The following is a 26,236-nucleotide window of genomic DNA, read 5'->3' on the forward strand; positions in this document are numbered from 1 at the left end:
CTGCTCCCTGTCATGTTCATGAAAGCGTTGCTATTGTGCCATATGTAAACTTGATGTTCCCTCCCATACTTTGCACATAATAGACATTAAGAAGTTTCCTGTTAAATTGAGTTGATCCTGAGTTTCCTTGGAAATGTTTTCTTCATGATGGAAACAAATGGCCATGTCCAACTGTAGTGTTAAGATGAAAACTTATGCTTGATAATGAAACATTAGGCAGCAATAATATTTCCACATTAAAAATTTCTTATGGGAAGTTTTACATCAACTGGTTCAGAATGAATTAAGCAGAAGCACGAAATCAGTATTCCTCATGACAACAATGTAAATGGAGAGAACAGAACCACTACAATTGTAAAGACCAAGAATCTTTGTTCTGGAGAAGAGTTGACGAAATGCACCTCCCTCCCTTCTGTGCAGAAATAGCGTTAGAGCGACGAATGCAGGACGTCACATACAAAGTCACTCAGTTGATGTGTTGATTTTGCTGACTTTTTTTTGTCCTTTTTCTTTATTACAAGGGATGGTTCACTACCTAGTATAGTGAGTATAGTGTAGTATAATATATGAAGAAGGGGTATATTCAGAAATAATGCTGATATAAAGACGAAAGATAGCAATAAAAAAGAAAAGAAAAAAAGAATTTTCATGAATTCATTTATCAAATCTGTGTTGTAGAACAATACACCTTTTCTTCCAACTGTATTGTTTTAGCATCTGTCTTTAAATCCTCTCCTGCTTCTTTGCCATTGAATCTTATAATGTTCACTGAGTGTGTCTGAAAGTATTTTTCTAAGGTTATTTGAAGTGTGATCCACTCTAGTTGAAGACTATCACATTGTTTTTTTCACTAGGTTTATATTTTCATTCCAGTTTTAATATTTTTCTCTGTTTGTGACATAGTTTAAGATGCTCCCAGAATTATTTCAAGATGATGAAAAAGCCCTTAGTCCCTCTTCAGCCACTCCTTCTGGGCGTACTCCACTGTCCAGAACTCCCATAAAGCCAATTAAAGTTAGACCAGGCCAGACAACAAAAGAACACAAGAAAACTGTGGGACACCAGGTGAGTGGTACATAACTATCTTCTTCCTTTCCTAACATCAAGTATGCCACAAACTTTCCTTACCCCTTCTCAATGAACCTTGATACTTAATGCTTCTTAGCCAATAAGAAGTTGCTGGGATTTTAACCCATTAGAATGTAAACTCATTAAGGATATGAATAATTTTCTTTTTGTCTTTAATCCCTGGCTAGCATACCACCTGACACATAATAAATGATTTAAAAAATGCTTATCTAATTGAATAGGATTCCCAGCCCACATTCTACCAACTCTAATCCTATCCATTCTTCAAAACCCACCTCTAGTTGCACCCTCATCTTTTTTTATGAATCCTTTTCTGATTCTGTTCAACCAAAAAAGATTTTATTGGTTTCTCAATTCCACCAGGCCTTTGAGTTTGTACTAGACTAATCTTGATCTTTTCCTCTGTTTCATATTCAGACTTCTTACATAGAGTCTAAGCTACTGAAGGTCAAAAACCATGTCTTCTATTTCTCTTAGTATTCTACCCTCTAGGGGATGTGTTACACACTAAATAAATGGTTGTTGAATGAATGAATAAATGAGGTAGACTTCCAGTTCCTAACCGTAAGGAGCATTGCTTGTCTTTGCTTCCCTTTGACTTAAATTGTGCAAGGACCTCAAAGCCAAGCTGTAGCCAGCTGCTGCTTCTAACCATGGGTGCTGCATTTTCAAGGTACAAAATATACATTTATCCAAGGTGTGAAAACACCTTTATGGCCATGGCCCGGGCTTTCACCCAGTAGCCACGAGGATAAGCTTCTAAGAGTATAACAGCTTTGACATTAGTCCTTAAGCTGGGCCCTCCCCAACCCCATCTAAGAAGAATTAAGGAGGTGATGGTATTTTTGTGTAGAAATTTTTTCCTTCTATGATCATTTTGCTTCAGGGTCTGAAGGATAAGCTAAAAACACTATTTAACAAACAGTATTCCCAAAATATCAGAATCCATAAGCAGCATCTTCTTTTTAGGAAAAGGAGAGATTTGGGATATTCCTTTGCCCCCTCCAGGGATGTCCAGTTTAATAATAAATTAACATCTGGTCTTCTGCTTCTAAGCTCAGTAAACTGGGTTTCTGCCAGATGAGGAGGATGGACAAAGAGTTCTACAAGTGAGATAATACTATGCTTTCTATTTCATGCCTCTGGAATTTGAATAATGTTAGCATTCATGAGAAGCCTCAGTTCTCCATCTAAAAATGAGGTATCTAGGCTAGATGGTGTCTAACGTCTTTCCTGGGTCTTTGAGTGTGTGTGTGTGTGTGTGTGTGTGTGTGTGTGTGTATGTGTGTGTTTGTAGAGACAGACAGAACAGCATAGTTGGGAAAGGGTCAGCCTTGGTGTTAAGAAGACTTGAATTCAAACCATCTGCTTCTGACATATACCAGTGTTATGATCATGGACCTCTAAACCTCTCCATGTCCTAGGGAACCATCTCAGATTTTAAATTACAGACAAATCAATCATCAGTCCATCAATTTGTGGAGAATAGAGGGAGTTTCTGCACCTGCTGTTTTCCACAGGGAAAAAAATCAGTTCCAGGCTGTTTCCCCTCCCCCCCACCCCTACCGCATATGTCCACCACACACACGCACGCACATGCACACATGCACACATGTACACACACACACACACATACACACCATGCACTAACTTCATAGGACTGCAGATTTGGAGCTGGAAGGAACCTCAATGTAGCCATCTAGTCCATGCCCTTTATTTTACAGATAAGGAAACTGATTTCTTGAGGTGTCATGTCTAGGTTCACACACATGATATGAGTCAGAGGCAGCATTTAAACCCATTCCTCTGACTCTAGAGCCATTTCTTCTGCTGCTGTACCATACTGCCTCCTAGGCTGTTGTTCAGTCATCTTCGATTTTTCATGACCTCATGGACTTTCTCCATAGGGTTTTCTTGGCAAAGATACTAGAGTGGTTTGCCATTTCCTTCTCCATTGTGTACCCATTGTACAGATGAGGAACTGAGGCAAATGGGGATTAAGTGACTTGTCCAGAGTCATACAATTAGTATGTTTCTAAAGCTAGATTTGATCCAGATCTTCCTGACTCTAGGCCCCATTCTCTGTCCACTGAACCTAGCTGCCTTCTACGTAATAACTGTTTTTCAATACTTTTTATCCAAAAAAAGTTTGATTTTCAGGTAAACTTCAAAATTGAGCAAGGCATTCATGTCCATAATATTTAAATATCGCTGACTCAAATTATATGGATTTAAGAAGGGAAAGAAAGTATTTGTGTTTTTCAAATTAAATCCAGAATGTTCAAACTTAAATTTCTGTTGCTTTCAGTTCTGTATTTAAGAAGTCAGGATGATAGTTGCCAATCTGTTTTGCAGTAATGACATAGGAAGAGTATTTGAAAGAGTCACTTTGATGTGGTACAAAGAGTTCTGCACTTGAAATCAGAGTGTCTGGGTTTGAATCTTCACTAGAGTCACTTTGGACATACCCCTTAAACCTTCGAAGCTTTGGTTTCCACAGCTATAAATGCCACAACAAGGGCATTGATCTGCCTCTCTCACGGGTTTGCTACCTTTGTGAATTCTAAAGCTGTAATCACTGTCTGCTGTTAGGAAATCATTCCTACTGTAATGGAAAACATCCACTTTGTAAATGAGATATTTTATTGATATCTTCTTTTTCACTGGTTTTATTACTGTTTCATTCACTGATGATTTTTGATACAGTACTTAAAAAAAACCCATGAATAAGATGATATGATCTTAAAGCTAATCTAACATATCTTTGACTCCTCTTTTCTCTCATTTTTCATGTAGTTCAGAAACTCTCTTCATCTTCTGATGGAGACCCTCAATGCCACAACTCCCCATTATGTACGCTGTATTAAACCAAATGACTTCAAGTTTCCATTCACGTAAGTTTATTTTTTAACTTCTCAGTTGAAAAAAGTATATTTAATGATCTTGGGAAAGACGTTATTGTGTAATAAGTCACTTGGAAAAGAAGCTACCTTGAGGCAGCTAGGTGGCACAGTGGGTAGAGTTCTGGACTTGGAGTTAGGAAGACTTGAGTTCAAATTTAGCCCAGGTCCTTATTAAGTATGGACCCAGGTAACTTCTGTCAGCCTCAAGTGTCCTCATCTGTAAAAGGGAGGTCGTAACAGTACTTACTTCCCAAGGTTGTGGTGAGAATCACCAGATGAAATAATGTGTAAAGTGTTTTGTAAACTTTAAAGCACCATGAAAATGCTAGCTTTTGTTATCATCATCATCATTTATATTATTATTATTATTAAAAGAGAATTAAGTAAACTAAAGGAGAGAGTGAGAAGAAAACCTAAAGAAAACCGAAAGTTTCTAGTTGAATCAAGGCAAAGGTGCGGTTGTTGTGGCCACAACCGAGATTGAGTGCAAAGGTCTTTGGGAGTCTTAACACATGTGAAAGGATGGTCTTTGAAGCCTACTTTAAATACTACAGGAGCTGGATACTTAGAGATATGATCCTGACTCATGGTCATGTGTCCTTTGTTACAAACCTGACTACAGCCTTTGTACGTTCATATTCTCACCGTTAATCACTGACTTGCCTTGAGGACTAGATTTTTTTTTTCCACCACTACTTCTATATGTTTACAATCATCAGTTCCTTTCTTTTCTTTCATAGTATCATGTTTTTATCAGCTAATTTTTATAGAGCAAAACAATGGGAAGTAAAGAAATTGTAGCTGTAGTCACACTTGTGCTATGCTAATACTTCTTACACGTTAACAATTTTGCCTTTTCACTTGCAGGTTTGATGAAAAGAGGGCGGTACAGCAGTTGAGGGCATGTGGTGTCTTAGAAACCATCCGAATTAGTGCAGCGGGTTTCCCCTCCAGGTAAGCCAAGTATTTGTTAAGTCAGAGATTTTTCTTAGTGGGAGATATTTCCAAATATTTAACTAAAATTTTGTTGATTTCTGTTGGCAGGTGGACATATCAAGAATTTTTTAGTCGCTATCGTGTCTTGATGAAGCAAAAAGATGTACTTAGTGACAGGAAGCAGACTTGCAAGAATGTATTAGAGAAACTGATACTGGTAGGAGACCTTTACACTGAACTTTTGGTTGACAGAGTTTTGCCTTAAGAATCTATTTGATTTTCATTGCTTGAGACCATTAGAAGCTTCCATTTAAAACTTTTGGTGAGAAAAAAGTTAGAGTGAATTAATGTAAAATTGGAATTAAAGAATGATTGTAGATTGAGGCAGTTGCTTGAGGATCCAGGCAGAGCAGAGAGTTTTTTTAGGGGTTCAGTGATGTGTGTAGAAGGACTTGAGTTCTGGGGCAGTATTATATGGCCTGGGACTGGAACGGAAGCTGTTTGGCAGGTAGGCAGTACCTTTTGGACAAATGATTTTCACCTTTTCCTTTTTTGGAAAACCATCAATAATAAATGCCTTACTGGTTTCTTCTTTGGGTAAAACAGCATGCTTGGCACCGTGGGAGATACAAGGAATTAAAAGTACGTCTTTCACTTAGTTTGGACTTAAGCCCCTCATAGGGGCTTACAAGGTAGTTAAGGTAATAATACATATAGCTATGGGAGAAATAGCAGTATAAGACTACCTTCTTGTTAAAATTATCAGTTATCCCTCAGATAAGAGGGAAACCTTGAGGTGTGGATAGAATTTAGACAGACAAAAAAAAAGAGGGCATCCATGATAAGATCTGAGTTATAGGGGCACGAGTGGAGAGAATTATGCCCAAATGGAAAGGTGTTGAAGTAAGAAAGCCCAAGGCATGTTGTTAGTTCAATGAATAGCCCAGTTTGGCTGAAGTAGAGAGTTTATGTAGAGGAGAGAGAAAATCGGCCAAGGCCTTGAAATCCAAAATTAAGAGTATGTCTTATGGGAACTAGAGAAGTCATCAAGGTTTCCATACACGCTGTGTCCCAGCCACACCATTCTATTTGCTGTTGTTTCCCTATGAGTGACATTCCTTTTCTTTATTCCATTTGTAAAAGTGACCTTCCAAGCATGGAATGTTCTCCCTCCTCACTTCTGTGGCCTACAGTCACCAGTTGTCCTTAAAGCAGGCGGATGTTTGCAGCAGATGGCCAGCCTCCTTTCCTTTTAAATCAAGCCTGCTTGAAAGCATGGCTCTAGGGCCACTTACTGTATGAGTCTCTTCAGAATCACCCTCATCTTAGTTCTTTCTTCTCACACACTCCCAACCCCCCTCCTCAAATACAATAACGACAGTGAATGTTTTCCCATTCAGTAAAATCTAAGCTCCTTTAAGGCAAGCAACTGTTTTCCAGCCCATGGGAAGTACTTAATAATTACTTGTTGCATTAGATTGAAAGTTTTGGAACAGGGGAGGGTCATGACAAAAGCAGCTTTTTATGAAGGAAGAATCTGGAAACAGTGTAGTTAATTTGTGGTGTTTTTAGTTGCATTCCATTTATCATTAGAATTTCATTTCTTTTTTAGCTCATTTTGATCTGCTCAGCACTTATTTGGAACATGTTCTTGCAGCTGTTGTCAGAGGCAGGATCTGAATGTAGGTCTTCCTTGTTGCAAGTTCCACCCTCTACCCATGATGCCATGTTTCCTCTCAGAATTTATATGCAGGGCTTTGCTGAGATAGGTGGAGACATTTGGAGTTGTAGTTTGACTCTAGTGCCTGGCACCTCTGAGAGAAGAAAGAAAGGCATGGTCTAGAGCAGTGGTCAGAAAGAATAGAAGCCTGGGGAGGGGAGGGGAGGAGAAGGGGAAGGGAAGGGGAGGAGAGGGGAGGGGAGGGGAGGGGAGGAGAGAAGAGAAGCCTTCTAGTTTTTTGTTTGTGTGTTTGTTTTAATCCAACATGTGTTTATTGAAAGCCTACTTACTATGGACCAGAAGACAAAGACAAAGCCAAAAATCCGTTACCCTCTATTATTTGTATTCCACCCCAAGCCCTGAGGGGGTCAGTTCTGTATAGTCTTTTTATGTATTTCTATCGAATTTAAAATCTGTAAGCATTCAGGAAGCACCTCCTACATTCCAGGAACTATGCCACATGCAGATATTGCCAGGATGAGACTGAACAGTCCTCCCTGCCCTCAAGGTGCTTCAATTCCACCCTGGGGAAATGTTAATGTAAAAATACATACAAAGTAAAGGCAAGGTAATTTAGGGAGGGAAGGGGAATGGGGAAAAGGCAGGATCCAGAAGGTCCTGATTCAGGTGAAGCTTTCTGATTTTTTCTTTTTCTGATTTTTTTCTTCTGCAAGCTGTTCTTTTCATGTCAGTGAATACTGTGGTTATCTCTTCTGTATGGCCCCTGAGAATGTTGGATCAGACCACCACAGAGTATCTGCTACATCCTTCCTCCTCTTGTTCCCACTAGAAGAGGCCACAGGGTGCAGTGGAAAGAGCAGGGGACTTGGAACCCAAAGACCTGGATTCAAGTCCTACTTGCTCCATGTCCTAACTGTGTGGAATACAGCCACCTTTACTCAAATTAAACTCAGAGGCTTCTCAAGATAGAAGGCAGAAAGGAATTTATTACAATCTCATGAGAAGGGGCACTTCCCAGGAGACCATGGGTGGTGTCAACCAGGGAGTGCACCTGAGAGGAGCGGAGTACAGCATTATATAGTTCCTAACGAGGAAGCCCACTAGCCTTTCTTCCCGTTGGCTGGGAATCCAGGCATACAGTCTAAGCACGGGAATCTATCCCAGAGACAAAGAACATGGAAAGGATCTTTGCTCACCAATGAGGGTTTTAGTTACCAAATATGGAACTTAAGGGAAGAATGCTGATGTGGCATTAGGGGGTAGTGAAGGGGAAGGGCACACCAGGTCATGTGATGGGAACTTCGGTGGTTCTCCTCCATCCTGGAGCATTTTATTTGCCTAAGGGGCATAGTTAGTTACTTTAGCTTTGGTGGGGAGGGTGGGGGTTTTGAGGAATTCATGCCTGAGGGGTCTTCACTTAACCTGATTTCCCTCACTAGCTCTGTGGCCTTGGGCAAGCTCAGGGTCCTTACTTTCCTTATCTCTGAAATTAGGAGTGTTGACTAGATGCCCGCTCAGATCTCCTTTAGCTCTAAAGGTCTAGGTAATATATTGACCTTCACTTTCTAAAAATGGCTTTGAACTTGTTTTAAGTCTTCAGCTTCTCTTATATTTTAATATGTATTTAAGATTTTTTTTTTTAAAAAAAAAGCCTCAATAACACTATAGTTGAAACAAACAGTAATGACTTTTAAGGCAAGTTAACTCAACAGAAATATATCAAACTTAATTTTCTCTATTTTTGTGCTCCTTTAGACTTATCTTATTCTCGGCATTTTTGTCCCCTCAGCTTTCACCTGGAATAAGACATTTACAGCAGGAACCAATCAAAGAGAATGTCAACATCTCCATTTCCTTGAGATGTTTAAAATACAAACAAGCTAACAAAAACTAACCCAAATCCCACAACCAAGTTTTGGCCTCAAATAATATTCCCAGGTAGAAGAACTCTGGAAAGTATTTGTCATTATAGCCTTCCTTAAAATCCCTTCCACTTCCTGAACCTCACTAGTCTTAGAAATTTTGTGCAGAAGTGCCTAGGATCAAAATTGGGCTCCATTAGTTAATTGCTGATTTAGCAAAAATGTTAGACGTAGTTTCACCTCTTCACTGATTCTGCTTTTAGACAATCTTTGTTTCCCTTTCTGTCCTGATATTTTATTTATATGACCATTAATTTTGCTTCTGAATATACATTTTTCTCTGAAAATAGGATAACGATAAATACCAGTTTGGTAAGAACAAGATATTTTTCCGAGCCGGTCAAGTAGCTTATTTGGAAAAAATACGGGCAGACAAGTTGAGAGCTGCCTGTATCCGCATCCAGAAGACAATTCGGGGCTGGTTGCTGAGAAAGAAATACCTACGTATGAGAAAGGCGGCTATTACTGTTCAGAGATACGTTCGAGGCTACCAGGCACGATGGTGAGCAGAACCACGCCATCTGATTTTAGAATCTCCTAAAAAGGACATTCAAAGAAGGCTGCTGTCTTTCTCCTTCCTGGGCTGCGTGCTAGGCTATTTGTTTTCCAGGAGATTAAGAGTATCATGTCCTTTGTGCATTGCAGCTTGTCTCTCTTAAAATGAAATTTTCTTCATGATGGGGTTAGTGCTGAGAAGCAGTATAAGCCAACGAATAAAGCTGAAAGTCATGAAAATTTTATCATATAGCTTATTCCACCATCTGTTTGATTTTCATATTTTAAAAAACATTCCCATAACATGCACTTTGCATATACTAAGTTCATAGTCCGTGTTAGTTGGATGTACATTCAGTATTTTAAAAGTAAATTAATAATCATTCCCATTCTTTTTTAGTATTAAATTCAGCCATCGTGTCACACTTAGTGTTTTGTTTGTCTGCTTTCGCAGACTTTGCTTTGTAAAAAGTGTAAAAGTGAAATACAGATAGCACTCATAGTATATATATATATATCCTTTTGAAGCTGAATGTATTGAAAAGATGCTGCATTCAACATCTTGTTTGCACAAACAGATTATGAAGATTCCACCATGCCATGGAATATTTTCATATGAGTGTGAAAATTATTTAGTTCAAAGTAAATTGAGAATGTAAGCTTCTTTCTAAAACTAGAAGGCCATCTCACACAGGCGCTGTGTGAATTTTCATTCTCTGGACTGGAATGTCTAAGAATTGCTCATCTCTAATCTATTCTAAAGGGTTTAAAGAAAGCAGAGAAACCAAGTGTGGGTGAAAAACAAATTGTATATTATCATGGTCAAGTTAGTAATGATTCCACTGAAGTGTCTTCTGGAGAACTGAGGTGAGGGGATCCTGAAAAAGAGAACTATATGTGTCAGGTTCTAGATGAGGCAATCCTTAGGGGGGGAACATGCAGAATTTATGCAGAAACAGCTGATTAATGAACTTTTGTGACCATGTGTGGTACTAAATAAGCTTCATAAAATAGAATATTATATCAATGTATATTAATGACTGGATAGATTACGTTCAGAATTCATGCGGCAACAGCTGACTAATGAGCATTTTTTGACACCATATATGGTGCTAAACAAACTTAATTACATAGAATACTCTGTCAGTGTATGTTAATGACTGAATAGATTTTGTCTAGAATTTGTGCAGCAACAGGTGATTAGTGAATATTTTTGAGACCATATATGGTACTAAACAAGCTTAGTAAAATAGAATGGTATATCAATATATAGTAAGGACTGAATAGATTACCTGCATTTAATTTGCATATTACTTGTAGTACTGAGGAAAGAGCAAGGAATTTGGACTTAGAGAACCCTGATTTAAACATTAACTATACTACTTACTCTCTTAGGCAAGCTACTTCTCTGGGTCTTAGTTTGCTCATCTGTAAAACTAGAGAGTTGGACTAGGGGGCAAGCCACCTTTGCACTATGAATGTCTGATCCTATTTCTATTTATATACACATACACACACACGTGTGTTAGTAATGTCCCACAGAAAACCTTACGTTTCTGAGATGTCATGGGCATGAATGTCTGAGTATTTTTAATTACTGACACTCTCATTGCTTACTTTGAACAGCTATGCCAAGTTCCTGCGCAGAACCAATGCAGCCACCATCATTCAGAAGTACTGGCGAATGTATGTAGTCCAAAAGAAGTACCGACTCAAACGAGCAGCCACCATCATTCTCCAGTCTTACTTACGAGGCTACATGGCTAGAAATAGATATCGGAAGGTAAGCAACTCTGTTCAAACTCCTTGATCATACTTGTAGTTAATAATTATTGAATGTCCGCAGAATTATATGCACCCTCCGATATACCAGAGGATTTACTACAGACATTATCTCTACCCATGGAAGGCATACTTTTAGAGATGAACACCAATTTAAAAATTTAGGTATCCAATCTTCAATAAATTTAACATGCACTAAAAAAGTAGATAGGAAAAATTTGACATTTCTTTTCTAGAAAATGAGCCCAGAAATATCTTTTACATGAGAGGCATATAGTCTGGCAGATGAGTATTTCTATACCTTAAACCATACTGATGGAATAATTTAATATCAAGGGAGAATAAGCATAAATAAAGTGGAATCAAATAAATCTTAATCTCAGTGTCTACCAGAATGATGAATCTGGTTGATCAGAGGGGATGTGATAAATGTAATCACTCTATGAATTTAATAAGGATTTTGAGTCTCTTATATGAGGCATATTCGTAATAAATTGGAAAACTACTATACAAAATAGGACAGTATGTACATGACTATTTAAAGAGTCATTCATAGAGAGTCTGGGGATTTGGACCTGACAGAATCGAGGGAGTTGAAGTAGCCATGTGCTGGGATTCAGGTGTGGAAACTGGCTTTCATCTTAAGTAGCATCATGATCAATTAGAATAATAGCATAAAACTGTGTCATTAAGTTGTGCTGGCTAGGAGAGGAAGATCACAGCTGCCATGGCCTCAGTAAACTGAACCAAGTGGAAAGAGCGAGCAGAATGAAGTTCAGCCTAGAGAAGTACAGATTTTACTTAACAGGGAAAGCAACCACAAATACAGACCAGGAAACAACTGGCTGAAATGGGCCATAAACTGAACAGAAAACAATATATTACTTAGTTTTAAGAACTCAGATGTGGTACTGGAATCCAGTACAAAAGTATTAAAAAGTAATGCTCTAGTTATAATGACTCATTATATTGGTTATCCCCATAGTGTAGTTCTTTCCCCATTTTTCCTTTACCTTAAGTTATGCCCATCTATATCTTCATCATCAGAGATGATTTCTGGGATAATTCCATTTTCCATAGCCACCTCTCCCGCCCCCCAAGGAGGTTTCCCTGATATTGTGACTGGGATAAAATCTCCTGGAAAGCCCTTCATCCACTGCTTTTAGACTCCCTAGGAAGTGAAACCCCTTTGCTTTGTAAGGTTTAAAGGAACATGTATTATAGCTATGCCTAAAGTAATTTAATAAGAGCCATTCTTAGGCCATATTTCCTTCCCTCCTAAAGCTGCTTTGGTTACTTTGGAACTCTTTCCATGTGTCAGTAGGTTTGCCTTGGAAAGCTGCTGAAGATATACTTTTGCTTTGAAAAAGCAGACAAACCCTCCTTAGGGAAACGATGCTCTGGAACCTCCTCAAGCTGATTGATTTTCTTTCTTTTCTTGGCGTTGCCAGCTTTTCCCCAGCAACATCGGACAGGGAACAGAACCTTTAGTTTGAAAGTTACTTCTGAGTTGAATTGCTCAGCGACAGTGTTGTGTAGGGACAAATTAAGTTAGCAATACAGTTCAGGTAGAAGATGATGAGCCAGGAAGTCCTTACCTGTGGGTTCTGTGCACTCACAAGATTAGTATTTTACCAGCTGTTTCAGGTTATGTGTTTTCCATGAGGGGAAGAGAGACTTGAGGGGAAAACAAATGGCTTTCAGCCTCACTCACTCAGTAGTGAAAATGAAATGCAGATCGTATTGCTTACTTTCAACTAAAAGGACTAAAGTGAAGATAAACATTTCAAGTTAAAAGAGAGGCAGAAATGGGGAAAGGAAATGAGACTCGAAAATGGGCATTAAATGCTGTCCAATTCTTTGAGGTTTAAAGCTTCAAAAACTTTTTTTTTTTATTGTTGCCTCATTTGTTTGCTGGTCAGATAAATGCAGTTCATCCATTAGGATTATATTTAGTAAGAGGCTTATGATGCCTGATTGAACAACAGTGTAAATCGCAGTGAATTCGTATGATTGAAAACAGACACCAAAAAACTATGAGACTGAATTAATTGGAAAGCTGCTTTTAAAACAGATTAATTTTTCCCATGATCTTTCTACTTATAAGCATTTGGGGTAATTTTGCATTTGCACTTTTTTTTATTTTAAAAAATTATTATTTTTAACATTCTTTTCTTTTTAACTTGGAGTTCCAAATTCTTTTCCTTCCTCTCCACCAAAATTGTATTGGTTATACCTGTGAAATCATGCAAAAAATTTCCATATTAGCCATATTTTTTAAAAACTCAAGAAAAATAAGGCAAGATATTATACTTCAATTTGCATTCAGAGTTTACCACTTCTCTCTCTTGAGTTGGATAGCATTTTTTCATCATGAGTCTTTTGGAGTCATCTTGGATCATTGTATTGATGAGAACAGCCAAGTCTTTCACAATTTATCAGTACGTTGTTGTTACTGTACATAGTGTTCTCCCAGTTTTTCCCTTTGTATCCGTTCATATAGGTCTTGCTATGTGTTTTTCTGAAACTACCCCTCTTATAGCAAAATAGTACTCCATCACATCACATGCTACAGCTTGGCCAGCTGATGAGCATTTTCTCAATTTCCAATTCTTTGCCAGCACAAAGGGAGCTGCACCAACTATTTCTGGTCCTTTTCCTTTGGTCACTTTGGAATACAGACATAGTAGTAATATTACTGTGTCAAAGGGTGTGCAAAATTTAAAGCCCTTTGGGCATAGTTCTAAATTGTTCTCCAGGATGATTGGGCCAGTTCACAACTTCAAGACTTTATTAGTGTACCTATTTTACCTCATTTTGGTAGGCGTGGAGTGGTATCTCACAGTTCTTTTAATTTGCATTTCTCTACTCAGTAGTGAGTTAGAGCATTCTTTCATATGACTATAGATAATTTGGTTTCTTCTTCTGAAAACTACCTGTTCATATCCTTTGGCCATTTATCAATTGGGGAATGGCTCTTATTTTTATAAATCAACACAATTCCCTATATATTTCAGAAATGAGACCTTTATCAGCGAAATTTGCCCTTAAGTTTTATTTTTTTTTATGTTGCTTCATTGTCTATGGTACCTTTTTAAAAAATATAGCTTCCCTGATCTCTTTTAAGGAGGTCTTTTTCTGCTTTTGCTTTGTCTGAAATCTGATGGCTCTCTCTACCTTTTTTACTTCATCTGAAGCATAATAGATTTGATTCCAGCCCCCCCTCTTAGAGTCTATGTGTGTCTTTTTGCTTCAAGCACATCTCTTATAAATATAAATATTTATTTCACAGTTATAATCACAGTTATGATTACTAACTGTATTCTCCTCCATTCTATTTTCTTTTTATCTTTCTCTCTTTTTATTCTTTCCCTCCTTAAAAGTCTGCTTTGCTTCTGACTTCTGCCTCCCTTCATCACTCTTCCTTTTGTCGTTCTCTCCTTGCCCTCCATATCTCTTCTCCCTTTCCCCTCCTGTTTCTGTGTTGAATAAAATAGATTTCTATGCCTGAGTGTGTCTGTGTATATGTGTGTGTACATGTTTTTTCTTCCATCTTTGAACCAATTCCAATGAAAGTCAAATTCATGTATTACCACCACCGCTACCCCTCTACTTCTACATTTCCCCCTCTACTTTCTTCTTCATTTGCCTCTTTTTTATGTGAGAAATTTCCCCATTCTGCTTCTCCCTTCCCCCTTCTCCCACTGCTTTCCTCTTTCTCACCCCTTCACTTTTTTGTTTTAAAGAGATCACCCAAATATAATCCCTCCTAGTAGTCTCCTTCTAACTACTCTGTGTTAACGTTCTTGGGAGTTACATGTATCATTTTCCCACATAGGAATGTAAACAATGTAACTTTATTGAATCTCATGATTATTCTTTCCTGTTTACCTTTTTATGCTTCTCTTGAGTATTGCATTTGAAAGTCAAATTTTCTATTCAGCTCTGGTCTTTTCATCAGAAATATTTGAAAGCCCTCTACCTCATTAAATTTCTATTTTTCTTCCTGAAAAAATTTTTATCCTCAGTTTTTCTGGGTAAATTAGTCTTTACTGTAATACTGGCTCCTTTACCTTCCAAGTCCTCTACTTCTTTAACATGCAAACTGCTCAACCTTGTGTGATTCTAACTTTGGCTCCATGATATTTGAATTGTTGCTCTCTGACTGCTTGAAGTACTTTCCCCTTGGCCTGGAAGCTCTGCCATTTGGCTGTAATAGTCCTGAGAGTTTTTGTTCTGGGCTCTCTTTCAGAAGATCGTTGATGAATTCTTTCAGTTCTTTCCTGACCTAAGATATCAGGGCAGTTTTCTTTTATACTTTCTTAAAATGTGATGTGTAGACTCCTTCTTTGATCATGGCATTCAAGTAGTCAAATAATTCTTTTTTTTTTTTTTGAGTAATTACATCTAGAGTTTATTCCTCTCAAAAGAACACATACAGAACACATGTAAAAACTACATAAAGATATCTACAAAGGGAGAGCAAAAAATAGAAAAGGTGAAAACTACAGTTCAGTAAATATACAGAAATGTAATGTATGCATTAAAATATGCTCCATTTCTAAAGCTGCAAGGATAAGGATTGTCATTTTAGCACTTAGAGAAGAAACTAAAATCCACTTGGGTATACAACATATTCTGAAAAGGAGATACAGATCTATACATATATACATAAAATACACTGAGAATATGTACTTCCTATGTCCTCAATAGGAAACCCTTGGTTCTAGGTCTGTCAACAACTGATCATAGACTTTTTCCGTCAGTTTATGGAAATGAATGCTATAGAGCCAAAGAAATCATTCACATTGCCATAGAGAAGAGTATAACAGTCCAAAAGGTATTTACATCTCATTAATAAGACATAAAAGAAACAACAGACTTCACCATGTAAAAGTATATATTAAATATTAATGCTATCTTACATTAAAGAAATGGTGGTTTGATAAACCATGGCACAATTAACTCAGTGAAACAGTAAAAATGAATACAGTTTCTGGAAAATTTTTTTCTGAACATGCTTATATGCAGACGGATGATATAATCATGTGTGTGCCACAAGTCACACTTCCATTTAGAACATCTGCAGCACATGGAAACAGCATTTGCTACAAAAGTATATTCGACAACACCAAATTCACACTCTGATTTTAGGGAAAATACTGCCCTAAATTCTGTTGGTTTTTTTTAATTTTTAAATTTAAACTGACTCAACTTAAAATGAATTCTAGCTGAATGCGTACCATTAACTGTGCTTATTCCTAGTGCTAGAAATTAAATACTACTTTTTTTCTTACTTGATATTCTAGTGGTAAGTAGTATTTTTTTAAAAAGTCTTAGACCATAAAACTTTGAATTTCCCCAATTTTTGATTCAGGGCTTGCTCAGTGAAGGCCTGGGCTCCTCACTGGACTTTCATCACCGTTTCAAATTGATTCAATTTCCCCAATGATTTGATTTTCAGTAGTTTCTATGGCATATAAATAGCAATGATTTATTGTTGGTTTTAAATGGTTATTTAGTGTTAATTACACCAACAGCAAGATTAAGATATCTAGGAACCTACAATGATTTTTCACTTCTAGAAATGGTGGGGCAAAAATGATTACCAAAAGTACTGGTGTGGCTATATTTGAAATTCAAACCCTCTTTAGTGCAGGAGGCAGCTTTCATGGTCAGCAAGTGCTTTATCCTTCTAGCGAAATCTTCATGATAGTAACGATTATCAGAATTTGCATACCCCAATAATCTATTATTTACCAATTTCAGACCTCATAGCACTCAATATTTTAAAAATGCACTTAAAAAATAAACCAAATGTATTTTAATGATGAAGAGATTCTCACAAAGAAACTTCTGACTCAAAAATGTATAGTACAGAAAGGTTACCTACTCTGAACTTCTAAAATTGAAAAATGGATATAGAATACTGATATAACAGTGAAAAAGTAAAGTAGTTATAGTATAGGGGAAAAAATTAAAATCTAGAAATGCCTGAAATGGATCTCTGATATCCAGGTTTTTCCTGTTTATCTGTCAGAGGAGTTGGGAGTAAGTAGTTGGCTTTGGTAAGTTTCATAACATCTGACGGTGGTGTTGGAGGAGGTGGTAATAAAGTGCTGTTGGAACTACTGACTCTCCTTCGTCCACAAGTGTTAAGTTGGCAGCATTCTCATCATCTATAGTCTGTTTGCCTTCAGTATGTAGTTCTCTGGATTGCCTCTTCCATATTTGCGTGGAGGCCATTCCTTCTAGGACATGTGGAATTGGAGACAATGGAGCACTGAAGGGTACGCTGGGAGTTTTCTGACTGTGGAAGGCAGCCAGAGTGGGCCTGGGCTTGCTCTTTGCAGGGCTTGGGATCTTCACTGGACTTTCATGACTGTTTGGAGGAGAGTTCAACTTCCCATTTGGTTTGTAAAGCCTTCTCCTTGCTACCATTTTTTACAGTTCTCTTGGTCAGGCCTTTTGTTGTTGCAGGAGTAGATGCAGTTGGTTCTGCTGTGCTAAGTGGTAAACTAGGAAAATCTGGCAGGACACGATCCTCTTTTCTTAGAGGTCCACATTGGTCATGTGCTCTGTTGCTCTGAGCTTTGGAAATGAGCTCAAAAAACTCTTTTCATGCTTTCACTTGCCCAATTTTAATTTTAAAGAATTGTTTTCTTCAGTGAACTTTTATGCTTCCTTTTCCATTTGGCCAGTTCTGCTTTTTAAAGATCATTTCTTGAGTGAATTTTGTACCTCCTTTTCCATTTAACCTATTATGCTTTTTAAGTAGTTCTTTTCTTTAGTGAATTTTTGTGCCTGTTACCACTAGGCCATTCTTGTTTTTAAGGCATTATTTTCTTCAGTATTTTTAGGTGCCTCTTTTACCAAGTTGTTAATTTTCTTTTCATAATTTTCTTATATCAGTCTCATTTCTTTTCCCATTATTTTCTCTACTACTCTTATTGTTTGCTTTAACTTTTCCAGGAATTCTTATTCTGCTTGGATCCAATTAGCATTTTACTTGTAGTTGGTTTCACTTTGTTGTCTTTTATGTCTTGATCTTCCCTGCCACCATAGTAGCTTTTTATGATCAAGTTCTTTTGTGTTGTTGTTTATTCATTTTTCCAGCCTATTTCTTGATTTTGAACTGTATGTTAAAGTTCGGTTCTGTTTACCTTGGGTGGGGAGGCACTGTCCCAAGGTTTAGGCTTTTTCATGCTGCTGTTTTCAGAGTTAGTTTTTGGGGTTTGAAACTTTTTGGTGCTTCCAAGATGGTGAGAAATAGGGAAAGGTATGGTCACTTTTCTTCTAGTCTGCACTCAGGCATTTACCCAGAAAAGGCCCCTGCTTTTCCGCAACTGCAAGCTCTAGTCCTCTTGGCCCTGGAACTATGACAAGGTCCTGTGCTCTTCTGTGGCTGCAAATGCTAGTTCTTCTTACCACTCTGGAATTGTGACCAGAGTCCCTGATTTCTGGTGACCAATCACAAGTACTCCTCTCCACCCTGGAATTGTGACCCAGAAATGCTTTTGGACAGTAGAGCTGCCAGTCAGTGCTAGCTGCACTCAGTGACAGCTAACTGACCAGATTTCTGACCCCCCTTCTTGGCTCTGAGCTGAGAGTTTCTGAAGATGCTGCTGCTGCCACTGCCATATTGTGGCTGCCTCCAAGGCTTGCCACTGGTGCTCTCTCCACATGTGCTCGGGTCTGATTCCCACTGTGGTGTCACTGATCTTTCTTGTCAATCTTCTAAGTTGTCTTGGGCTGGAAAGATATCTCACTCTCACCTTTGATTGGCTCTGCTGCTTCAAAATTTGATTTGAGGAGTTATTTTAAAGTTGTTTGGAAAAGAATATTGGAAGGGTTCAGCTAGATTCTGTACTCTACCATCTTGTCTCCACCCCCCTGAATTTTAGATATTGGCTGATTCTTTCCACAGAACACCATTGTGTTTAGTTTCTCATGTATAAGTCTAAGCATGGGAGTATATTGCTTCCTTTAGATCACTAAATTGTTATATTTGAATTCAAAAGGCTTTGTACATTTTGACATTCTCACATGACACATGTCCAGTGATAATATTTATTAGGCAACCATAAAGTTTTCTGGGTTCTGAACAGTAGAAAGAAAAGTAAGGTCTCAAGGTCAAATATTCGAAACTTCATTTAGAAAATAGTTTATAACCTGAGAAAGTGATTTCGTGGAATCTTAGATTTGTAGGGACCTGAGAGAACAACTAGATTAGCCTTTAACACAATATATGTACCCTTTCTACAACATCCTTGGCAGGCAGTCATCTGGATTTGGCTTGAATTTACCTAGGAATGGTGAATTTGGTTATAGGACAGCTTTCATTGCTGGAAAGTTCACTTGACCATCATGATGGATTTTTAAGAATGTAAAGTGACATAAAAAATGATGGTATTAGCATTAAAGATTTAGTTTTGTTCCTAGTTTTCCTGTTAATTTGTCCGGTTTTTGTTAGAAGTTTTGTTCGTTTGAGTGTCGGTCAAAAACAGGAGACTGAAAAGAATCGTCCAATCATCCAATAAGAAGCAGATGCCAAGATTGAGTTGCTCCTCTCTATTTTCCCTTTCCTTCGCTGCTCATTCTATACCTTTCTTTTATTTTTAAAGACACTATACAAATGTCATTGTCTTGTCTATAGGCATAGATCATATTTGCAGGAATAGAATGCATATCCTTATTTAAACCCTCAACTTTTCTTTTAAAAATGTTTTCACACCTGCATATGCGATCAGCATATAACAATTTATGTTTCATATGTCTCCTGCTTCTCCAGTTCATCAAATGAATGCATTATTGCTATGAACCAGGTGGACTCTGGGCTTTGGGGTTGCTTCACATGTGTCTTCTTTTGCAGATCCTCCGTGAACACAAGGCCATCATCATCCAGAAGCAGGTGCGTGGCTGGCTGGCTCGGCTGCGCTACAAAAGGTGCCTAAAGGCCATCGTCTACCTGCAGTGCTGCTTCCGACGAATGATGGCCAAACGAGAGCTGAAGAAGCTGAAGATTGAGGCTCGCTCTGTTGAGCGCTACAAGAAGCTGCACATTGGCATGGAGAACAAGATTATGCAGCTACAGCGCAAAGTGGATGAACAGGTAGGAGCAGGTCCTTGATGCGAAGAGATAGATGCTCTCACAGGGGTGCCATGTTTAGGCAAGTAGCTAAGGTGACGCTAAAGAGATCACTGTCAGCTAGAGTTTCGATGCCATTATTTGGTTTTATGTTTTTATTCTAATAACTAGATGCTAAAAATCATGAAAAGTTAATAGATGAAAAAGTTATTTAATGTCATGAAAAAGGAAATTATTTCCAGGAGACTTACTAGAAGTAAGATAGGAAGTACATGAAAGTGTCCAAATTTGTTGGCACAGTCAACTTAAAGTGACCCTTCAGGTGTTGGCAGGCCTGGCTTTTGTATTTCCTTTAAACACAGACAAGCTGTTGTCATAATATCTGTGAGTATTATTTTCATTTTCCAGATGAGAAAATTGAGAGACAAAAGGATCTTTGCTTGCTAATTACTAACAGAGACAGGAAATTGAATTGAATTTGGTTTCTCAAAGTTTGAACATTTTAGAGTACCATTGAGAGAGTAGTAGGCCCTGAAGAAAATCTTAGGACAGAGAAAGAGGAAAGCCTCTTCCTCCTGACACCCTGGGGTGGGGGCAACCTAAGTGAAGGGAAGCTGGAACAAGGCTTCCTTCACACTGGGGAGGCCATTGCCATTACCTAATTGCTAAACCCTGATTAGGCTTCAGATTCTGTTTTCCTAATCTTGTGCAGAAGAAAGAATTTTGGATTTTTTGTCAGAGGATATAGTTTTGAATCTCTGCTCTGCTGCTTATTGCCTTGGTGACTTTGAGCAAGTCACTTAACTCTGAGCTTCTAAGGTCACTTGTTGCTCCATACTTATACTTAGGTTTCCCATTTCTGAGTCCATGACACCAGTGTTATCATCACATACAGTCTTTACCTTTGTGTGTTTTCTTTTGTTGTCTCTTAAGCATCCAGCGCCATACCTGTTAATGCTGAAACTCATTTCTCTAAATTAAAGATGCTGCTAACTACTTCTCTCTATAGTTGATAAAATTGGAGAATACAGGAAGAAGGGTCGGACTGAGTGTCACTGAGTCAGAATGTGTCTAGAGATGCTGAGAGGGCTCTAACACTAGATCTTCCTGCAGGTTTCACTAAGTTAGAATCCAAACTTATTCTCAGGGTTGTACTCCTGCTACTACATTGGGGGAAATGTTCAGCAACAGAAAACCATTGGGAAGGGGAAACTTAACTTGCTTTGGGTTTTTTCTTCCTACTACTCTTGTCCCTTTAGTACTCTTGATCTGCTGTTTATTTACTTGTTCCCCTTCTTCAGCGGATCTTTTCAGAGGAAGATAGACCATGAGTGCACCAGGGTCCAGAGTAAATTTTCTCTCAATGAGTAATTTTTCATTATTTTTCCCAATATTTTGTTTTCTTTTGTGTTTTGTTGTTGTTGTTTTTGCACAAGGAACATTTAGTCAAAGGTTCTCCTCCCCACCCCCTATCTCCTTCTCTTCCCCCTCCCTTTCTCCTCTCCTTTCCCCTCCCCTCTCCTCCATTCCCCTCTTCCCTCCCTCCCCTCCCTTCTACTCCCCTTCCCTTTCTTCCCCTCCCCTCCCCCCCCATTCCTCTCTCCTTTCTCCTCCCTTCCCCTCTCCCTTCGTTCCCTCGCTTCTTCTCTACCTCCCTGTCTCTGTCAGGAGATAGCAAAAGTCACTGTTCTGTTAAGTTTCTTGCTGCCCTCCCAGACAAACCAGAAACCAGAAGTTACCTAGGCCCTTCTGGCTTTCCTCAGCATACTGGGCATGCCTCATGGGAGGAAAGTTTCTGTGGTTCCCTTGAGTGTTTGAGGGCAGCCATCTCTCAGGTTTCCAAATCTAAGTAAAGAAGATTCAGCTCTCTTTTCTCCCTCAGTCTATGCTACAGCAGTTGCTTTCTTTGCCACATTCTTCCCCTTTACTTCCCTCCCCATGACTCTCTCATTACTTGCCTCCTACCAGATGATAGCATTGGACAATGTGACCAGTCGGGGCAGGGACGACTCAGGACTAGCAGCAGTCCCTTCCCATGCCATGAGCTTCAGCAGTCCCCAGGAGACTTTTTTGGTCCTTGGTGTCACTGGACAGGAAGAGCAGTGCTCCTGAGTGTCCCAGCAGGGCAAAAGCATAGGACTGAAATGAGGATGAAAGGGAGAATAAAAATAAAGAACATAAGAAGGGAAAGGAGGGAGAGAGTGGAAGAGAAAAATGAGAGGTGCTAATGATGGGAACAGATTTAGCAACAACCAGTAATCAATGCGAGTGCCACTGAGTAAGACCCATTCTGTAGGTTGCTGGTTGCTATGGTAACTGAGCAGTTACCATAAACAATTTGCTTTATCATTCAAGCACATTTTGGGTTCTTCCTCTTTTTAGATTTGTGTCAAAGAAGGCAGAGAAAAATATGCAAATTTATTATAACCACATTTAGACATTTTGATTGGACTCTACCTTTCAGAAGATTAGGTGAAGATCTGTGCTTCCTCATGTCTTCATTCATGCGCACACTTTTTGCTTATGCTGTAGCACTTGCTTCCCTGAAATCAATTTGTGTACTTTTCTCATTTATTCATCTAAGCACCAAACGTTCATAGCATTCCTCTGGGCTGTGAACTCAGTTATCTACATGGGCGGGGGAGGAAAAAGTACGATTAAATTATACTTGGCAAGCTAATATCGCATTATTTTTAATCTTCTTAAATTTCTTAAATGGAAAGATGCATGCCTGTTTCATTATGAAAGTGTCAAAATGATTACTATTGAAATTCTTTAAATTAGTATATTTTAATGGAAAAGATATTAATGAACCGTCAAGTCTCTACCTAATGAAATATAGTTTTTTCTTTTTGAATGGAAATTGAAGGTTCCTTTGTATTTGCTTAGTATGACTTCAACGTTCTAATGTACAACAAAAGAGATGGATTTGTCTTCCCAAGGATATATTTTTTTAAAAACTAATTACATTTAAAATATTACCTAAAAATACACAAAAGAACTGATGAGTTACTGAATAGTGTCTGCTCTGTTCTAAACACCATCTGGTATCGTGGGAGAATACATAAGAAAAATCAGAGAGATAATCCCTTTTGAGGAACCAAGGTTTAATTAGAGGGAAATTATTTCAGACTACTTGAGAACAATTACAGATTAAACTATTATGAGCAAGTGTAAAGCTCAGTTTTATTAACGGAATACATAAATGCTTAGGGAAACAAAGTAAAGCAGTGATCAGAAAGTACTTGCTTTTAATTGACTTTCCTTTGCTAATATTGAGTTGGGAAAAAAACATCCTAGCTACTTCCTTGGATAATGGTGAGCACTGGCTTTCTGACAAACAATTGATGTGGTGTCTTATTTTCTTTCTTTTTCTTTCTCCTTCCTACCCTCCTTCCTTCACTTTTCCCTGTCTTTTTTTTTTCACTTATTTATTTTTTGCTGCTACTCCTTCAAAGAACAAAGAATATAAATGCCTCCTGGAGAAGTTGACCACCCTGGAGGGGGTATACGCCTCAGAAACTGAGAAACTGCGCAGTGATCTGGGTCGCCTTCAGCTTAGTGAGGAGGAGGCAAAGATTGCCACTAGTCGGGTCCTCAGTCTCCAAGACGAAATCGCCAAGCTCCGGAAAGACTTGGAACGAACTCAGTCAGAGAAAAAAACAATTGAGGAATGGGCAGACAAGTACAAAAAAGAAACAGAGCAGGTAAGAACTTACTTCTTATCTACTCTTACTCCCTACAAAGGACATTTGTTGACTTCTTCATTGTTCTACTTTAACTATTGCTGTCCAATACTTGGCTCAGTATCCTTTATTAGTACTTCCTGGGCATTTCTCACATTATGAATAACTTTAGACATTTTAGTAGAGCTTTTCAAATAATGGTAACTGAGACAGGTACAGGTGTCTTTAGAAGAAAATTATTAACATAGCACTGGGTCTTATTTCTCTTTATAATAATGTTCTAGTCAGAATGGAATTCAGTAGAACTGACCTTGTCCCTCCATTTAGATTGTGGTGCTTAAGAAACTACATTCAGCAAAGCAGGCTGAAATGTAGTGTTAATATCTGGCAAATGCTCATGACCCATACAACAAGGATCCTAATAGGATCTTGCACTGAGAGCTGCAGATCAAGTTAAAAACTAGTCATGACCAATGCTAAGAGTCCAAAGCTAAGTATAGAAAGTCAGTGAAGACTGTTGTAAAGCCAAGAAATTCTTTGCACTGTTGAGGAGTATTTGTAGACTCAATAATACTTCTGTTGTGCAACTAAGAGGTTAAATGAGAGGTGGAGATGAGGAAAAAAGGGCTGAAGGAGAGAAAGTTACTCTTTTCCCATATGATGATAGATGATAAAGATGATAGAACAGTTGTCTGCTATCATTGAGGACAAAGATCTATGAAGCTAAAAAAACCTACCCAGGTCTGACTTTTGGTTCAACTTTTGAAGATGCTCCCATTGATGTTATAAACATGATGAATGATAAAACTCTCGAAATGGAGAGTACTTCTCTGGTGATTTTCAAGTATGGTGTGGGAAGTCATATTTAAATGTCTATAAAGGCTCTTCTTTTTAATGAATGCATATTTCAGATGCCCATGTAGTTTTCCTGCTTTAAAGTAAAAAAGGGAGAGCTGACATGGACAACTGCCATGACATCTTCCTGATTACTATTGCTGGCAAAACCTTAGCAAGAGTCCTCTTGTGCTGGCCATTGAACATCATCAATTACATGCGCTCAGAACTGTGACAGTTTAGAATAAAGCACAGCATGAATATCTGCTTTCCATTAGATACAGGAAAAGTTAAGCAAATAAAATCAAGACGTCCATGGCGCTCATGCACCTGACAAAAGCGTTTGGTAGACCTGGGGTCTGGAAGCTACAAAGCAGATGTTGTCATGATCAGTATCCCAGGTGAAAGTAGGGTTTCACCTTCATCAGAGTGGAGAACTGTCTGACTTTAGCCCTATTGCAAAGACAGAGAAATCCATTATTGTTTCATTTCTGTTCAGGGATGCAACAAGGGGCCTAGGAAATCACACATAAGACTATGCTTTCAAAAAACACTCCTGCAGCCTAACAGTCTGCAAACATTATAAGCAACGTCAGAAATAAGACATCTACATTCTCTGATTGAAAGTCCAATTGGTATACCAAACCTGACCTTCAAGGGGGGGTATGCAGAGTACAGAACCAACACCACGTTAAACTCCACATGAAACTGAAGCTCTTAAATGGTGGGGAAAAGTGGTTATGCTCTCACCTGTAAGGCTGAGACCAGCATCTTGAACAGTTGGGGCATCGTCTGTGGCTCCTAATCTGATGGAATAACTGATAGTGAGCTCCTGAAACATTCACCTTCTGTAAAGTTGAAGTAATGCTCATCACAGCCACGGTTCATTGAGGTCTCTATAGCTTCAGGCATGGAGGGCAGATGAGCTATTTTTAGGATATACTGAAGTATGTGGCATAGCTAACCATGGGTAGATAGACTGGCATTTGGTAGTGATGGTGTATGCCTTTGCTTCAGCCTTCATTGGGATTGCTTGTATGAAATTTCAGATACGGAAAGACTACGAACAGTAGTTGACATCTGCAGTATAGGAAAGATCACACACACACACACACACACACACACACACACACACACACACACACAGTCTTTTTTGCCAATGCCTATTGAAAATAAGTTCCGTCAGCTGTCTGTCAGCCAGTTCATTAAATGGAAATATATTCATAGGTTTACTTTGAAAGATAATCATATATTAACATCCATAAGTTTATCTCCTTCCTCATTGCCATTCTTTAAAATATGGATTTAGATTTCCTGTATCTTACACAATTCAGTCATTCAACTTGTAGCCTCTTATAGATATGGGACATCTATTTTAGTTGGTAGATATGTAAAAATCATCCTAATTAATCAATTTAAGAAATTATCAGAAAAACTCTTTATCAAAGAAATGGAGGATTTTGTTGCATCTCATCTGTTTAATGTGCACATACTTTTAAGTAAAGCAGTCTGGTTGAAATAAAATTTATCTTCTCCCCTTCTCTTTGTAGCTCCCTTTCCATTTGTTTTATACTAATAAAGAAATTATTTAAAAAATGAAATCAATTCAACAAGTATTTATGAAATACAAGCTGTATGCCAGATGCCAGGTACTTTATAAGGCAATGGAAATACAGATACAAAAATAAGATAATGCCTGCCCTTAAGGAACTTATGTTTTGCTAATGGAGTAAAATATGTTCATACGTAAATATTTAAGTGTGGGATAAATATGCATATAACAAGTGTAAAATAAATGTGGGATACATATATGTATACAC

At 38.2% G+C, this 26,236-nt stretch overlaps 1 protein-coding gene across 4 annotated transcripts in view; it reads left to right on the forward strand.

The window, feature by feature from the left end:
* The window catches only part of MYO5A (myosin VA), a 232,399-nt gene that overhangs the window by 141,080 nt on the left and 65,083 nt on the right, over nt 1-26,236 (forward strand). For all 4 annotated transcript variants that reach the window (XM_072623295.1, XM_072623296.1, XM_072623297.1 and 1 more), the window contains exons 15-22: nt 904-1,065; nt 3,886-3,983; nt 4,860-4,946; nt 5,037-5,145; nt 8,822-9,033; nt 10,653-10,809; nt 19,681-19,920; nt 23,355-23,603. In XM_072623295.1, the coding sequence (XP_072479396.1) occupies nt 904-1,065; nt 3,886-3,983; nt 4,860-4,946; nt 5,037-5,145; nt 8,822-9,033; nt 10,653-10,809; nt 19,681-19,920; nt 23,355-23,603 (1,314 nt within the window). The remainder of the gene's footprint in view (nt 1-903; nt 1,066-3,885; nt 3,984-4,859; nt 4,947-5,036; nt 5,146-8,821; nt 9,034-10,652; nt 10,810-19,680; nt 19,921-23,354; nt 23,604-26,236) is intronic.

This window comes from Notamacropus eugenii, chromosome 7 (genome assembly GCF_028372415.1).
Source record: "Notamacropus eugenii isolate mMacEug1 chromosome 7, mMacEug1.pri_v2, whole genome shotgun sequence".
In the NCBI taxonomy this organism is placed as follows: Eukaryota; Metazoa; Chordata; class Mammalia; order Diprotodontia; family Macropodidae; genus Notamacropus; species Notamacropus eugenii.